Genomic DNA, 18739 nt, shown 5'->3' on the forward strand with positions numbered 1-18739 from the left:
ACCACTGATAAAAAGGTTTGCGACCGCTACCTTTTCCTTTGCCGCTTTTCCCCCGAACCACTGAATCTCCACTTGACGTTGCTGACATTTGAGCCCAAGCTCCTGTACTAGTGAATCGTCCATCATCGTAATCGTAGACCCTTAATCTAAAAGAGCATACGTATTCACGCGCTTATTTGAACCGTACAGTGTGACAGGAACCACTCGAAACAATAAATTGCCTGAATCATGTCCGGAGCGACTGACATCATCATCATGTAACAAATGATTGTGATGTCTTTGGCATCCACTTACTGGACATGCTTTACGGCGGCGGCAATCACGAGTGGCATGTCCAGGCGATAGGCAGCTAAAACACAGACGTAAACGTTTGGCTATCTTCCACCGATCCGATACGTTGGCCTCGAGCAGGCGAGGACACTCTGCAACTCGGTGGTCCCCTTGACAGATCATACATTTCAATGGGCGTTGTTCTCCAGCTGCATGTAGCACTGCGCGGCGTTTTGGTTCTCGACCTTCGTGGTCTTGGACCATCTGAACAAAACTCGCAACCTCTGACAGCCACTCGCTAAAGTTGATAATTGTGGGATACGGTCGAATCGATACCGAATACCTCGCCCAGTCTAAACGTTTGCTAAGGGGCAGCTTAGCTATTAGTTCTTCTAGTAATGTCGGATTTACTAAATGTTTTTCTTCACCGATAGATTGAAGAAACACGGTGAGTTTTTTAGCGATTGTTGCAATCGAGACTAATTTGTGGATGGCAGCTTCAGAAATACATGGCATATCGCGGACTACCTTAAGTTGACTACGTATGGGCTGTTCTGGGCGACCGAACCGAAAACGCAGTTGGTCAATTACCGCGGATACATTATTAGGGTGAATTAGCAAAGATTTGACCGTATCTCTTGCCTCGCCCTTTAAACATTTGTTTAATCTTTGATTGTTCCCAAAGTTAGTATAATTATAAACCGCAGTTTATTCCACAAATGACGCATAAAATACTGGCCAGTCTTCTGGCTGCCCCGAAAACTATGGCAGTTCGATTATCTTTCGTGGAAAGGACGCAGTGTTAACTAATGATGGATTGACCCCTATTGCGCTATTTCGTCAGACGACCCCGGTTCAAAAATAGTTTGAGGCGTTGGCTGCGTGTTTGTCGCAATGAGGTGACGACTACATTGCACTGAGGTGGCTGGCTGCCCATTAAGAGGGTCGATAGGGTTATGGGAGGCTGGCTGCCTATCGGCTGCTATCGCGTGGCAACTATGTTGCACAGAGGTGGCTGGCTGCCCGTTGAGAGGGTCAACAGAGCTCCTATTTGTAGTAATAGGCGCATGTGGTAAAGCTGATATACTACCATTTGCATGGGCATAAATATACGTCGGCTGGGTAGCCGAGGCTACAGGCGGCGTCGAATGTGGTGGTACTGTTGCAATACGCTGGCGTTCGCCTTCAGATATTTGGGCCTGAGCAAACTTAAGTTGTAGTTCTAACATGCTTATTTGTTGCTGCATTATATAAAGAATGTCCATCTGTGACGGGGCTAAAGCATTTACAGTGGCAGTAGGCATCGTTGTTGTGGCATTTACAAGGGCAGTTGGCGCCATCGTTGTGGCAATTACAGGGGCGAATTCGCTAGTGGCGAGGTTGACGCTAGCAGAGACGCCGACTGAGGCGGCAGCGTTCGGGTTGGCATTGACATGTATAGGATTTGATGTAAAATCGCTTACCTGGTGAGTCTGGTCGAATATACTTGCTTGCAGACCGCTGGCTGGTAGAGCGCTAGATGGCTTCGCTGTGTATGATGGCACGTTGAACTGCTGAATGCTATGTTGCGGATCTCTGTGTCGCGAAGCGCCAGTCAATGGAGCGCTATACGCTGGCGCAGGAGGTGGCATAACGCTGGATGGCAGGGCGTTAGCTGGCGAGACGCTAAATGCTGAGGCATTAATTGGCGGAGTGCTGGACGGCGGAGTGCCCGGCCCACTAAGTTTTATGGCACTCGGCGGCGGAGCGCTAGACTCCGGGGCGATGAATGTGGAACCAGTAGACGGCGGAGCGCTAGAATGCGGAGTGACGAATGACGAAGCGCTAGACTGCGAGGTGCTGAATGCCGAAGCACTAGACGGCGGAGCGCTAGACTGCGGGGCGCTGAATGTCGAGGCATTGGTTGGCAGAGCACTGGACGGCTGAGTGCCCGGCCCACTAAGTTTCATGGCACTGGGCGGTGGAGCGCTAGGGTGTTCGGCAGCTTTAGCGGACGTGGCGGCGATCTTCGCTAAGCTGCCTGACGATTGAATGGCAGCCACTAGGCCTTCTGGCTGATTGCGCTTACTCCGGCGTACAGGCGAACGCTCCATTCCAAAGTCCTTATAATTTGATGATCAAACGACAAATTTGAGTGCTATGACAAATGTGATCCCTCGCTTTAAATACTGCCAGTTAAAATTGGCACAAAGTCGGCAGTCGCTTTCTTGTGAAATAGCGAATGGCTAAATGGCGGCAAACTAGCACACTCGTTGACGAAATGGCGGCAAATTAGCGTGTATACTTCGGCGAAGAACAAGTAAAATGGAAAATAAAGCCTATCACGACACCGAGATTTTGGTTTAACATGCGCACTTGCGCAAGTTTATTTTCCAGTGTTCTACCCTCGGTTTGCTCGCGTGATGGATGACAATTTGTGCCGTTGCCCGAATTTATATGGCAATTCAATTAGCGGGATCGCGAAACAGAGCAAAGCGAAAGTAGAACACAGGGTTGTAAATTTATTTAGCAAATCCAAAACTTAAGCTATTACAAGACCGACTGAATGACTATTACAAACGACAGACTGAATGACTATTACAAAGGACTGACTGAGTAAAAATAACAAATGATTGGACATACTTAACACAATAAGAATCATACTAATTTCTCACAGCACCTTTTTCATTATTTTTAAGATTCAGTGATTTTATTCTTTGCTCCGACAGCGTAAACTTGTCGTAGAGTATCTGTACGAATCTTCATTACGAACGGAATCAATGAAGGCTCTCTACGAATTTCGATTTTACGTTCGTAGCTATTCGGATTCTGTGATAGCACTTTCGTAGATTTTACGAAAATCGAAGCTACGATGGATCCTGTGATAGCCCTGACTACATATTTTGTGTTTACAATTTGTAAACCAATCTCAAGAGTGGTTGTTAAATTTTTTAAATCAAACAATCACAATTTTGAAACGAATAAAATGAGAATGCACACTCAATTGATTCAATCATTACACAGCACTGCTGCATACCGATTTCGCCATAAGCACGGTATTGATAACAAGGGCTGGCAAAAATATGCCAGAAAATCTTGAAATTGTGCGCTATAAAAAGCTCGATAAATCACCAAATACGCTAAATCAATGAGGTTTCAGTGCCTGATTAGGATCCCTAGGCTCTTTCCGTGGTGCGGACTCCAGGGAGTGAGTACTAAGGCCAACGGCGGCCCCGGGTACGGAACAAAAAAAAAGTTTTAATTTTTTACATATGTTCTTACTAGGGATGTTAATCCTGGTATCCCGGGATCACATAATACCGATCGACAGGCAATTTTACACACACAAAAATTAATATATTCGCGAAACCATGGGCCAAATATAGTAAAATCGCATATTCAGTTTTTCTCTCTGACGTCAGGATTTTTTAAAAAGGACTTTGGAATTTAAAAAAATATGAGTAGGTCAAAAACAGATGCTTTTTGGAGCAGATGTATTTTATGGAAACTCTGCGAATTTATTTCACTTTTCTCTGTGAACTTGATGTCTTACAATAAAACAAAGAAACATGAACACAAACAAAGCAAAAACTACAAAAAAATTATGGCTTTATTATACAAAAAATCCGAAATTCCTCTGTAACGGCTGGGACAACGTTTTTCACGGGTAGGACACGTACAAATTTTTATATGAAAAGGAGCTTTTAGTGTGGTCCATATATAAAGATTAGTTAGTAAAAAATATAAGAAGCCAAGTAGGGGTTAAATTCACTCACGTTTTATCTTAGGATGGTGCCTTTTATATATATACCTAAAAATTCTGAACAAAAAGTTTAAAATTTTTGGGTGTAATTGCTTAAGTTTTTTGAATTTTTTTAATCTTTGTACGAAGTTTAGATTTATGTGGTTCTGGTTAGGTAATGTACTAGACTTTTATAAAAAAACTATAAACTTTAGATTAACAAAATAAAAAACCAAAACTGGTCAAAATGTAACTTAACTTAATCAGCTGACCACAAGGGTATATAGATAATGGACGAGTCCGCTCGACGATTCGACGAAGGTTACCTTTAAAGTATGCAAAATAACGTTACCCTTTAAGGGCTAATTAAATATAACCACTTTTAGCNTTAACTTAATCAGCTGACCACAAGGGTATATAGATAATGGACGAGTCCGCTCGACGATTCGACGAAGGTTACCTTTAAAGTATGCAAAATAACGTTACCCTTTAAGGGCTAATTAAATATAACCACTTTTAGCTTTTTTGTCACGGTTGGGACAAGACCAATACTGCTTAATAATAACTCATAATATAGATAAAGCAGTCAAACAGTTTAATATACAACACAATTTTATTAAAAGCAGATGAGTTCTGCTATATATTTTTCTTACCAAACACTTGAATTATGAATCGCATATTATTTGACAGTACTTTCAACACAACCTACTTAAAACTCACTCAAAAAATTTACTTAGAACTTGATTTCAACACGTAAAAAAGGTAATAAAAATGCATTTAAAGCTTTAATTTGTAATTTTTTGGTTGATTCAAGATTTTTACAAATGACTTATCCACACGTTTGTTAGTTTTATAAAGAAAATAATTTTTACACTGAGGTTCACTTTCCCATGGAACCTCCCATATTTAAAAAATTCAGTTCAATGTATTTAAAAACCAGTATGGGTATCAAATTAAAGAGAAAGTTCTGTAGAATTAAAACAGATCAAATATATTGGTGCATAAGGACGGGTAGCTATTGAAAATGCCCCCGTCCTTTCAACTTTATTAGCTTAAAAAATAAAATTGATTAAAGGGGCATTTTCAATACCTACATATTTGTGATTGTAACCATAACTTTTTTAATTTTGCAGAAAATTCTCTTTCATTGGGTACCCATATTTTTATTCTACATTGCACTGAATTTTTCTTCCGCCGGGTATCTTTTCTTCGACATCTGGGCAAACACGAATTGGTACAAATCAGTCCCACGTAAAACACAAACTGGGACAATATATCCCAAAATTATGAAATTTATATGAAACTCACCTTTACTGACATTTTAAAGCCGTATTTAATAAAGAGCAAGTGGAATTTGAGAATACCTACGTACAAACAAAATGGCTATTGAAAAACATTCTTTTTGACACCTTTTGTCCGGCAAGATCGCCGAAATTTTTAGGTATGTGCTCGCAAACTTGACCAGTGGTACCAGATATAACAGAGAAAATATGTTTTGCGGGCGGATTTTTATCATGAATAAAACTCAGAACATGTATTCGGACAAATTAGATAGAAGTTTTAATGAATAATAAAACGGATAAATGTTTTTGAATGTAGCTGGTACATGGTCTCCCAGTAGTCGCGAAAGAGTTAAGAAAGAGTTAAGTTTCTTTATCAGATATGAACACGCTAAAGTATTTTAAATGCATATATATTTAATAACTGTCTTTTGTTTTGTTACTAATGAAATAACTTTCACTTTAAATAAAAACATAGGTTTCAAACCCATTTATTTATTATTTTTTGTTTAGTAGGAGGGCTTCCCAAACAGTATTGATGCAATTTTTTCATATTAAGTTGATGAAAAATAATGAATATCTAGATCCCGAGACTAATCTTGGAATTGTAATAACGAGATCAAAAAAATTCCGGAAAATATCGAAAAAAATTTAAATCCCTAATACATACATATGTATGTTAATTTATGTGAATTTACTCCCATAAATTCAGAATAGTTGACAATTAATGCTAGAAAATACAAATAAAATAACTAATTTATTCTTATTGGTTTCCATCTATATCCACTCATTGTAATAATGAAATCGTTGATAACAACATCGGGGTTGATTTGCCTCAAAACTTAATTTTCGATTATCAGTAAAGCCAAAAAATTCAGCTTGTTTTCCGTCATGGACGTCCGAAATCGGTTTTTTATCAGCTTCAGTTTAGAAATAACCTTTCTGTTGAACTGTTGGTGATTATGAGAGAAAGGTACATTCTTAGTGCAAATTCTACATTTAAGAAGCAATCTTTGACGTTACAATCAAACAAAAGTTTGTGCATCAATATTTCTTTGCTAACAACTTCTTGATTTTTTTCATAGTCCGGTTGAAACTGCATGCAAACATTTTTAATTTACCTCGTTCCATAACATTTATTTAATAATTTGTTAATATAGTTTTCTTTTACTTATTAGTTACAGTTCTTTTAAAAAGAAAAACGTATATATTTTTTTATTTGATTTCATTTTTTAAAAACTTATTGCTAAAAGGCGAACGGCATAACGCTAAGTCCTCCTCGTTAGCAGATCTTTCAAATGGTCTTTCAAAAGACAGTAACGAGCTTTCAAGATAGTTGACAATTGTCTTACGAAAGACTTTTGTCTTTCGAAAGACTGTGGTGAGTTGAAAGACAGTCGTCAGAACTGCCCTGTTATACTGATTTGACAATATCTTATTTGAAAATTGTGCATACTATAGCCGAATGGCAGAACATAGTGCGAGAGAGCTGCCTTATTAATTCACTTGCTTATTGGGCCATGTACCGCTACAAAACTTTAGGTGCGCTTAAATTCTCTAACACTTGCACGACAGCCACCATTTTTTAATATTTTCTTTATTTATACTAAAATAAATAAATTATTTATTTTTACAATTAAAAAAAGATTAAACTACGTTTCTTATTGAAAAGTTGAATGCTGACAAATTCGATATTTTGACGAGCGTGGCGAACACCAAGTCTACGAGTAAGTTATATGTAGGCAGGCATTTATACTCATAGAAAGTACAAAAGTTAACCGAAGTAACCCTTAAAATTTGTAATCACAATGGCTTAGGCACGGTGCACATTATAGCGATACGATATGCTATGCGATATGCGATACGATACGCGATACGATACCCGATGCCATATGAAATGCGCGCAGTGCACATTAGAGCGATACGATACGCGATGCGACACGCGTTACCATTTGGTGATAGCTACACACACTTTTGTGCCCTTATAAGCTTGTTAATGAGTTAAATGAGTTGCTTCTCAACCGAGTTCTTTCGAATGATGGGTCTATGTTTATATCTATAAACGTTTACAAAATTTAAGAGAAAAGTATATTTAATATCGAGTAAAACTGATGTTTATTTTTACAAAGTCGGCTAAAAATTAAATGCGATATTCAAATTTTCATGACAAATTATTTCAGAATATTGCGTTGACTACAAGGAGAAATCTTACTTTTCTTTTTCTTATGAAAGGTTGAATAACTTTCCCCCGATTTTTGAAAGTAAAAATCACTATATATTAAATGTTAATTTTGCATCAATTCAGGAGTAGTATAGTTGCGTAATAAAATAGTGCGTGAAAACTTTGCCAAATTTGAAAAAAGACGAAAAAAATGAACACAGAAAATACACACAGATCTCTTAAGTTTTCTAAAAGTTTATATACATATATCATTCGAAAGGTCTAAAATCGGTATATAGTCAACTGAGTTACAGGCTTATAAGTGCGGAAAACCGGTTTTTTTTAACAGTAAATCAAGATTGTGTGGGTATGTGACAAAAATTGCGTATCTCGATTCTTACTTCCCTCGGCAAAACCTACCTGAAAAATAACATGACTTACCAGTAATGCGATTCTGAATCTAATTTTAACCACATTTCACGTTGTTATCTCTAGTTAACAACTTTTTTTGGGGTTAAGTGATTGTGTATCACCTTTAACCATATTTGTTATTGTTTAGTGTTAACAAACGCAGTCAGCTGTTTGGTGACAATATTTTTTGTGGTTAAGCTAACAGGATCTAGTTTTTCGTTGTTAAGCTGTTGTTTGCAAATTTTGCTTTGAAATTAAATTGAAGAAATTTATAAAATTGTGTTAAAAAATGGCGTTTGCATACATTGCATCATATTTATATGATAATGATAATGATAAGAATTGACCGGCGTAGGCTTCGCGAAATCGACAACCCATTCGAACTAACGCCAAGGGAGTTCCGGAGGCTATATAGACTTAGTCCCGGCATGGCTGAAAATGTGGTGTCGCAACTTGATAACCAGTTACGAGGATCACGAATAACAGTGCTATCGACCGAAAAGTAGGTAAACCAATATTCCTCAACTTTATTGAATATTTTAACTGCGTTCCAGCGGTAGTACGAACTGCAGGGTTTACTGAAATATCTGTTTTTACCTTTTATAAGCCTTATGGTACGTGGAACAGCTTTTCCTGTAAAACGTTTAATTCGTACTACCGCTAGAAAGCATCTTATATAAGCATGCGTTTATGTACTCTTTAAAGGTTCTAGCGGCTCTAAGGTTTTGTGTCACTGGATGCCATCAACGCCCAGTAGGAGAACAGTGGGGCATTTCCATGAGCCAAACATCGATAAGCTGTTGCATACACCGTGTGACTGACGCGATCAACAATTCAATGTTTACCACTAAAGTGAAGTTCCCTATGACGCAACTGGAGTGCCAAGCCGCAAAGGAAATTTTTGCGTCTGCACCTCCACCATTTGTAGCAGGAACTATCGGTGCAATCGACTGCACTCATGTCTCTATTTTGGCTCCCAAAAATAACGAATCAAATTAAGTCAATCACCATGGGTACCATTCGATCAACGTGCAAATGGTAAGAACAAATCTGGTACATTTATATTGTTATTTTATGATTGTTAAAACTTATAGATATGTGACCCAAATCTTAAAATTTTAAACGTAAATGCAAAATTTCCGGGAGCACGGCATGATTCATTTATTTGGAGCTTTTCTGCAGCGCGTCGGGTCATGCAGCGGTCGTTTGAAAATGGAAATCACAACACATTTTTGATTGGTAAGCTATTTTAATTCCATATGAATTAGAATATTAAAAGAAAATAATTACAGGCGATTCTGGATATCCGTAGGAGCCATGGCTGATGACACCTCTATCTAACGAGCCAGAAGGAACGCCAAAGTTTCGGTACAACGAGGCACTATGTAAAGCGCGTAACCCGATCGAGAGACTCTTTGGCGTCCTTAAAGGTACATAGCGGTGCTTATCACAGCAAAGAGTTCTTTTGTATGACCCCGGTTTTGCTGGCCGAGTAGTCAACGCGTGCGCAACATTACATAATCTTCGTTTGTGCGATCAAACAACCGATTTCGACGATAGGGTTGTTTATGATGCCGAAACACTAAGCACTGATAACAATTCCGAAGCACCTTCTTCAATAGGAAAACGTGTCCAACAACGAATTATAGCAAATTTTTTTTAAATATTCACTTTACTAAATATATATGCCATCAACGATCGTCTCGATGGTAGGCCAGCCATCAGCCGAGGGACGCAAGTAAGTGCATTTACAGCAAATTATATGAACTTCATTTAAGTATAAAAAACAATGTTTTATTTTACTTTATTTTGCATTTAAAATGAACGACTGCAATAATTTTCTAGACTTGTTCAGTGCACGTCAACTAACTCCTTTATTTGTCAACAGCTTTCTTCAGCATCTTGCTCTTCACAAAACAATGATGTCCATAAGCATGGGCAACAATTTACGCATTATACATATATGTAATGCATTTTTAACAAATCAATGTGTAGTACTTTCCAGAATCAATGAATATACTTAGCGAGGCGTTAAATGGCAACGATAAAACTGCAGCTGTGGGGCAACCGCCGTTCTTTATGGCTGTTTTGGATAGTTTAACTGTGCACAGTAAAATGTCGCTGATCCACAGGTAATGCAGGTCAAATTTTTTGTTTGGAACCAAGCAGCTAAATTCATTTTATTTGTTTTTACAGCCTCAATCAAAAAGTTCCATACCTGCGCCGGCTTTAGTAGAAAGCTATGTACGGTTGCTCGTTCACACCAAAATCGAACCGGTGGGCATTAAGAGGATTCTTGCGTAAGCTATTCGGAAGAAGCAAACTAGAGCTGTGCGATTAATTGATCTATCTTAATTTATATCGTATTAATCATTATCTATCTAATCAAAATATTGATTACTGGGAGTAATTGATTAACCGAACAACTGATAAACCAACTTGCTCGAGTAATCGAATAATCGCACAGCCCTAAAACAAACCATCTTTTTACAATTGTTTCATTCAGCAATTGCTGCTCGCTGTTTTCAAGCATCAATACTACATATACTGCGTGAAATGTTCCTATATCGTTTACATCACAACCAGCCCAGCATCGCGGTCAGCTACTTTACACTGTGCGACCGTTTCGCAATTGAATTTGTGGTGAAAGCCCGCTAATCACTGGACTTAGTAATGCAACCACAAATATCTCGTTATTTCAGCGAACAACTACCTGTTTCTGTGGCATCGAGCGAAAGTGATAATCTGAATCGTGTGTTGATACTAACGTTGGGATTTTCTTTGCACATGACTAGACTCGGTGAGTTTTTACTTTTTAAAGTACCTTTAAAAAATTTTTAAGTCTTGCTCTTTCTTCCCACATGCTCTACTTAGTATTATAATGCAAAATAAGCCATATTCGTGAGCATTGCCCTTGCTAGCTTGCTTTCCACCTGCTTTAAATGCATTTTTCGTGCAAAATAGTCATCATTTGGAGAAAAAGCAGTTGCTTAAAAGGCAGTTGAAGAAGAATATCGTAACTGGACGATGTCAAATGACTACGACCATCATTTTATGCGGCCTAGCACAAGTACACTTTTCCTTTGTTTACTTTCCAAAATGATTTGGGAAACGGAGAATGTCAGTGCAGTGGCATATATGTATGTAAGTACGTACTTTTTGCATTCAATTAAAAAATTTAAACAAACGCGCATTTTCAGCACCGCCTGTTTCTTCAATGAATTCCCCAATGCGCCAGCACATGCCCTGTATGTTACATGCGTTTAGCTACTCAGTTTGCCAATCGCGCCCTCAATCGTAGCAAGTATTGTGGGGAATGGTATTGTGAAGGGTTATTTACAAAAAGAGATACACTACTACATCAATTCTGTTGGTATAATACTCGCTGCTCTGCCTGAGCCACATCGGAGTGTAAATGAACACCATGGGTAAAATTGCGTGTCCTGTTTAGTATCATTTTCAAAGAAATCTGTTTACATATTTCATCATTTCAGCGAGCCGGTGATACGTACCGCATTCCAGTGTTTTCAGATGGTATTTACGGATTTTTTAATTGTTAAGCCTTGCGTTGCCCACAGCTTTGCATAGTCACTGCGGCAAAGTTTAACCCGCCCACATGGCAGGCACTCATTTGGCAAGTTATATCTGCGTTGCTGTATAATCTGCGTGCGCTTTCCAGTATGGAAAGCAGTGCCAGCGGCAAGATATTGATACACCAGTCGCGCAATACAAGCTTAAGCGAGAGAGCACCTTTGAATTAAAATGCATGCCCTTCGCGTTGATGGGCCTGCTTACTAACAACAGCATCGAACACGACAGGAATGGTGAGATGATGGTTCGTTAGGGTTCGTCTTAAATCATGCATACCGAAGCGGAGTATTCAACACAGCGCAAAAGCAATGCACGAAGAGGCAGAGGCTGCCGCTGTTGGGCGTGTGCAGGGTAATGTATAGAAGAAATGTTGGAGATTTGGAATGTATATTTGTTAATGCTTGCTTTTTTTTTTTTTTAAATAGATTTTCAATCTGACAATTTCTCAAACTTGAACCGGATACTACTAAATTTGGGTAATTGAAAAACAATAGGGCTATTCAGGATCATGTGCATATGCTCTTACATTTGCATATCCGTTGCATTTGTAAACTCGCAACAATAAAATATACACGATTGCCATGGAAGCAAGCATAAAAGTTGCAAATGCAATTCCAACTGCAAATCCAAAACCATTTCCACAATATCCTGAACAGCCACAATATTTTTTCTAAAGGTTTGGAAATATATTCATTGGTTTTGATTCTTGTATATTTTTAGAAACCCGGAGAAACTGGCTAATGGGCGCTGGGTAAGGGTCACACTGGTACACGGCTGGCAAATGCGCATTACGTCAATTAAAGAACCGGTTTGATAACCAAAAAGGATTATGCCGTAACCTTACCGGCACCCTGACACTTATTTAATAAGTACCAAATATGTACATATCGCACACTATCTTCAAAAGTGACACAACTCAAAATTTGGCATTATGTATATAATGCAATATTTAACTTTGCCAGTTTATTTACAACAAGTAAAAAAGTGCTAATTTGGAACTAGTAATCAAATGGTTCTTTTGAATCACAACCAAATTATATTCAACTATAAGTACATATCGTCACCTGAAATGCAAAAAGACGTCACAACATCGTAACTGAAATGGAAAGAGTCGTGACTAAAAATTTTTATTATTTTTATTATACGATGTAAGAGTTGTAAGTCGATAAAATCCTTCATATCGAACAAAAACTGAATTTTAGATTTTTTATTAGTTGACTTTTTGAATTTCAGCGACGATCTTGTTACGTCTTTTTGCATTTCAGGTGACGATATTTAGGTTTCACTAGAAAATTTCAGTAGCCGGTAAGAAAACTAATGAAATAAAAGCAAACTATTTAGCCTCAGAAATTAATTCTTTATTGACATAATAAATAATATATGTCAATGAACTACGCATTAAATGCTGCTGTCTAAATGAAAAATATAAAATTAAATAAGTCAGGTACACACAAAATTTAATTTCATGTTGTCATTTCATTTATTGCGAAAACAACAATAACTCAGTACAGTAACATCAGAAAAATTAAATAAGGTAATAATGGTTACTAAAGCTAAGCTTTCAATAAATAAAAATTAAATAATTCATTTATTAAATCGGTGATTTTTTGTAAATATTCGAAATGTTTTTCATGCCATAAAGGTTTTTTAATTTTTTTAAAGGCTTACATTTTAACAAACACCATACAAATTCAAGTTTTAAACTGTATACATAGTTAAGAAGTAATCTCCAAAGTTTAATGAAAATTACAAACTTTTTAATGAGAATTTCTAAATTTAGAGAAATTCTTATTTAAAAGTTTGCAATTTTGATGAAACTTCGCCACATACTTCTAAATTATGTACACAGTGTGAAGCTTGGATTTGTATAGGTTTATCAAAATATAAGCCAGGTTTTTAAAAGAAAAATAACACAGATTTATAGCACGAAAAACATTGCGAATACTTAAAAAAAATACCGTATACTCAAGGAACGAATACTTATCACTAAAAAACAAATTCGGAAAACCACATTCTTAAAATACAATTCATTTAAAAAACAAACCAGTAAAAAGACACTCCAACTATAAATAAATTAATAATAACCTTAATCTATTACATAGGCCTGCGCAATTTAATTTTTTTCCCCCGCTCCAATAATTATGTTATTTTTTTAATACCTGTATGTTAAATTAAAATACATCTTTGGTTCTTTCTAGCACGTCGGGATTTTTTTTATTGGTGACACGTATATTTTAGAATTTTTAGCAATTTGCATGAAAAGCCAAAAACTCGTTAATTTAAAATTGAATGTTTACTTAAAAACCGACAGTTTTAATTAAAAATACCCATAAATAGACTAAGTAAATCAGAAAACTTATATAATTTCGAAGTTAACTCTAAGAAAATTTATACAAGCGTTAACTTCCATTGTTGCAGTGGCGGTAGCCATTTGTTCCGTGGCAGCAGCCATCCTGCTAATTGCCCCAGCATTAGAACGGTTGGCCTCCGCGTTCGTAGCAGCACTTTCAGCAAGCATCTAAGAAAATATGAGTTTTATTAATAATGCAATAAAAATACAATATTAAAATAAATACCCTTTCCGATTCGGCCTGTGCTTCGGCAATTTTCAAAAATTTTGCCTTTGTTGGCGATTCCTCCGTCCGTTTTCGCTTGGCGGTCCTGCGCGGTGTCTGCCTCGGAGTTTCGCACCGAAGCTCCGATTCGCCTTCTGACACCGTTAATGGAGGTAAGAGGATGGTGTCGAAATCTTCGTCCACGACTAGGCGGAAATTTTCATCCGCCGCCCCCAAGGCCACTTGCAGGTTCTAAAAATAGCATAATGAAAATTACAATATGATTAGCATTTAGTACTATACAGGGTGTCCCAGAAGCTTGTGCCAAACTTTAGGGCAAGGTAGGTGGGGGGGTGAGCTCACTGATAAACAAAAAATTTTCAGCTAAAAGTGTCACCGTTTTTGAAATATTTACATTTTTTCAAATTTAAAAAAAATCGTGCCTTTTCATGTGTTTTCTTTAACTGCAACTACAAACCGGGCAATACTTAGTAAATTTTTTATGTAAAATACTTCCAGATAGTTGCCTCTCCATACTCAAATGCAATGTAGTTAAAATATATTAAGGAACCATCATAAAATTAGGACTATTTCTGGATTTTTAACTTTTTGATATTTTCTTCCCCAACTTTGACTATCTCGGGTGAAAAAAAATGTACTGAGCTATAACTTTACATTACATAAAAAAATTGCTCATTTAATAAAGATTTCAGAAAGGTGCCACACTTACTGTTTTGAATAGAAAAAAAAAGTTATAGCCGCTTTTGTGGGTAAAGGACTGAGACACGCTAGAATGTATTTAATAGATTTAAATTGAATTTGCTCTTGTTACCGTCAAATGACATGCTAAATAGTACAAAGGTACATTATTACCTGCTCCTGACATTATTTTGTGTTACTTACCGGAATTCGGACTAGAGTCTATAACAAGGGCTATATCTATCAATATTTTGTGTGAAGGATGGGTTCACGTGAAATAAGATATACATGAGTTGTTTGAAGAAAAATTTATTCATTTATTGATAAAATATGCTCAAATTGGCGACCTTCTACTCTAATACAAGCTCGGCACCTTTTAAGAAAAGACGCTTTTAGAGATCTTAAACTCAATTGGGCTATCTCAGCAGCAGCTCCATTTATTTGTTCCCGCAAATGCTCTTCGTTTTGAATTGTTTTTGAATAAATTTTGTCCTTAAGACAGCCCCAGTAGAAAAAATCTAATGGATTCAGGTCTGGCGATCTAGCGGGCCACGTGATTGGCCCGTATCGTCCAATCCATCGGCGAGGATAAGTTTCGTCTAAATGAGCTCTTACTTCACGCCCGTAGTGAGCAGGGCACCCGTCATTTTGCAGCCATAGTCTTCGCCGCAGGTTTAAGGGTACATCTTCCAAAAGAGTTGGAAGCCGTTCCTGAAGGAACTCTAAATAACTGTGAGAGTTGAGCGTTGGCGGCAGTTCCACAGGTCCCAATATCTGACAATTAAAAATACCGCACCATAAATTTATTTTGTACCGGTACTGCGAACGATCTTCTCTCATTTCGTGAGGATTGTCTATCTGCCAACTGTGAAGGTTATGTAAATTAAAATAACCATCACGTTTGCATGATGATTCATCGCTCCAAATTATTTTATTAAAAAAGTTGGGGTCTGATTCATGCATTCGCAACATTTCACGGCAAAATCTAACCCTCGACAGGTAATCTCTTTCCTGTAGAGCCTGAACACGTTGAATGTGGTAGGGATGAAATCGATGGTCTTTTAAAGCTTTGTGAACTGTAGTTTTTGGTATTCCCGTCCGTCTTTCCATCATTCTCACTGAAGTCGATGGACCTAGTTCCACTTCCTCTAACACAGCTTCAACATCTACCGTTGCAGGACGTCCTGTTTCGCCGCCACGCCTTCCAGGTATGCGACCTTAAAAAAGTGAAAAATTATAGTTAACAAGCAAGCAAACAAGAAAGGTGTAAAAATCACTTACCTTCATATATTTCTCTATGGGTCCGGGCGAATACTTCTCGACCCGGATGTCGACGATTGGGGTATCGCTCTGCATAGAGTCTTTGAGCAGCTCTGGCATTACAGCAAGCTTCACCGTAAATTAGGTGAATATCCGCATATTCATGCGACGTATACTGCGTGTTCTCTGTCATAGTATTAATAACACAATGTTCGAAGGGTCCAATTTCACAAAATCCACTTTCACTAATTCCGGTAAGTAACACAAAATAATGTCAGGAGCAGGTAATAATGTACCTTTGTACTATTTAGCATGTCATTTGACGGTAACAAGAGCAAATTCAATTTAAATCTATTAAATACATTCTAGCGTGTCTCAGTCCTTTACCCACAAAAGCGGCTATAACTTTTTTTTTTTTTTTTTCAAAACAGTAAGTGTGGCACCTTTCTGAAATCTTTATTAAATGAGCAATTTTTTTATGTAATGTAAAGTTATAGCTCAGTACATTTTTTTTTCACCCGAGATAGTCAAAGTTGGGGAAGAAAATATCAAAAAGTTAAAAATCCAGAAATAGTCCTAATTTTATGATGGTTCCTTAATATATTTTAACTACATTGCATTTGAGTATGGAGAGGCAACTATCTGGAAGTATTTTACATAAAAAATTTACTAAGTATTGCCCGGTTTGTAGTTGCAGTTAAAGAAAACACATGAAAAGGCACGATTTTTTTTAAATTCGAAAAAATGTAAATATTTCAAAAACGGTGACACTTTTACCTGACAATTTTTTGTTTATCAGTGAGGATGATGATTCCGCCTGTGAAACGATCATGCTTATTGCAACAAATGCCGCGCAATACTAGTATCACCTCGTTCAGAAAACGGTAACGCACGTGCGATACGCATGCAATATTATATCGCAGCGGTGTCGCACGTGCGATACGCATGCGATATTATATCGCAGCGGTGTCGCTGTCGTGCATGTGTCCACAGTTTTCATCGCTTCCTACCAATTCCCACGTACTCAGCCTTCCGATGTCGCATTCATATCGTATCGCTTATGGCATCGCATATCGTATCGCTCTAATGTGCACCGTACCTTAGATCAAGGCTGTCGAAACTGCGGCCCGCGGGAGTGGGTGGTATCAACCTAAACCCTATGGCTGTGCCGGTGGCACGCGTACTCCGTTACTCCGTTTAACTGCCGCCGACTCAACGAAGCGACTTAGCTTACTAAACTAAATCAACTATTTGGTACTTAAAATACGTTGTACTACAATGTGAATCCGCTTCGATTTGGGTAGACAACGAACTTAACATGTCTTTGATTGATATATATCAACGCAAACGCGGCTCTTTGAGCCAAATGCGGCTCTTTGCTTAGCCAATTGCGGCTCTTTTTACTTTCTCTTTGCTTAGAACATTTTGGCTCTTTTTACTTTTAAAAACACAAGTTTCTTTGCTGGATATTCTTTTCAATTGTGTTGTTTTTTTACAAGCTTTAATTTAACTTGGTTATCCCGCGGAAATTTCCAATAGATTTTAAACTAACTTCCGACAAGGTAGAGACTTGAAATTTTTAGCATAGTTCCAATCACGATGACAATGCAATTTAAAATATAAATGAATTCCCTATATGGTCCAGGGATCTTGATACAAATGCGGTCAAAACCACTATAAAATTGTTAAAGCTGCCGGCGGTAGTAAATAAGAAGTATAGTTGAAGGCGCTGGTAAGGAAATCAACTCCAACAGTGTTTAAATTGGCGAACTGTTAAGTTTTAAGCACTTCTGTTAAGAATTACATTAGGTTTGTATAGTAACTTCTCCAGGAAAAGATTGCAGCGAGAGCGTAAAATTGAGAAGAAGAGAAAACTAGCAGAAGAGGTTGTTGAATACAAAACCAGAAAAAACTTGCAAGTGAACAGTTGTTGCACTGTTTTGACATTGTCTTGTAAACATTTTACTATTTATAAATCAATTTTAAACTCTATGCTTTGCACACAAGCACTTAAACAGTCGAGTACATCATTAATATTTTGATTTCCACTCATTTTACTTTTGTTAACGCTTAACCAATTCAACAAATGGCAGTTTTTGACATTAATTCTTCTTCTTTTGCTAGCTAATTTCTGCTAGTAAAAATTTCACTAGCAAGAATTTGCGCTATTATTACGCTCTCGATTCAGGGCTCTCTTGCAAATTTTTTGGGTTATTATACACTAAAATTAGTACTGACTATTTGTTACTATACAGACCTATTATTTAGTTTCCTCACACAGGGAGTTATTGAAATACAGAGATACAATAAAAGCCACGCATAATTCATATGCATGCAAATTAATTGTTTAAACACACATTTGGTGTTTTTAAAAAATATCGGACAGCGTGTCCGTTTATTTCCGAATCTTTTCTCTTACTGACTACTTTTACAATAATTTCTTATTTTATATCAATCTTAACTCTTAACTCCGTCTCGTTAAAACCCTGGCAGGTCTTTAAGTACGTTCAATACACGTCGCCATTTAGTTGGCCGCACAGGTCCAGTTGAGATTTATTCCTGGTTTTGCGCTGTATTGGCTCTGTGCACAATATCCTGCCTCCTGCCTGCTCCTTTGAGAGAAGGGAACTTCGGGACACTTAAAAGCGACTGTGCTACGTGTGGATATAGCGGCTTGAAGCGGAGACCCAATCGATTGGAAATGAATAAAATAAAACAAATAAATGAAACCAACGTCGATGTTATGGAGGAAGAATGCAGCGCATTCAGGAAGAGCAGTAGAGTCGTGCGC

General features: G+C 37.5%; 1 protein-coding gene and 1 pseudogene across 1 annotated transcript; one reads left to right on the forward strand and one right to left on the reverse strand.

Moving 5' to 3' along the window:
- Nucleotides 1-1071: 1071 nt before the first annotated feature.
- Nucleotides 1072-18598, reverse strand: LOC108361717 (nuclear pore complex protein DDB_G0274915-like). Its single transcript, XM_017614427.1, has 3 exons — nt 18588-18598; nt 6512-6517; nt 1072-3143 (listed from the first exon to the last, which is right to left on the reverse strand). The coding sequence occupies exon 3, from the start codon at nt 2361-2363 to the stop codon at nt 1095-1097; it is 1269 nt and encodes a 422-aa protein (XP_017469916.1). The 5' UTR covers nt 2364-3143; nt 6512-6517; nt 18588-18598; the 3' UTR covers nt 1072-1094.
- LOC108361719 (putative nuclease HARBI1) lies at nt 7465-9591 on the forward strand (annotated as a pseudogene).
- Nucleotides 18599-18739: the final 141 nt, after the last annotated feature.

The sequence above is a fragment of the Rhagoletis zephyria genome, unplaced genomic scaffold (genome assembly GCF_001687245.7).
Source record: "Rhagoletis zephyria isolate East Lansing unplaced genomic scaffold, Rhagoletis_zephyria_1.1 Rzeph_scaffold_00825, whole genome shotgun sequence".
Lineage (NCBI taxonomy): Eukaryota > Metazoa > Arthropoda > Insecta > Diptera > Tephritidae > Rhagoletis > Rhagoletis zephyria.

Excerpts from the sequence above, each read along its gene's own strand:
- LOC108361717 (XM_017614427.1), bottom strand. The coding sequence starts at position 2,363 with ATGGAGCGTTCGCCTGTACGCCGGAGTAAGCGCAATCAGCCAGAAGGC.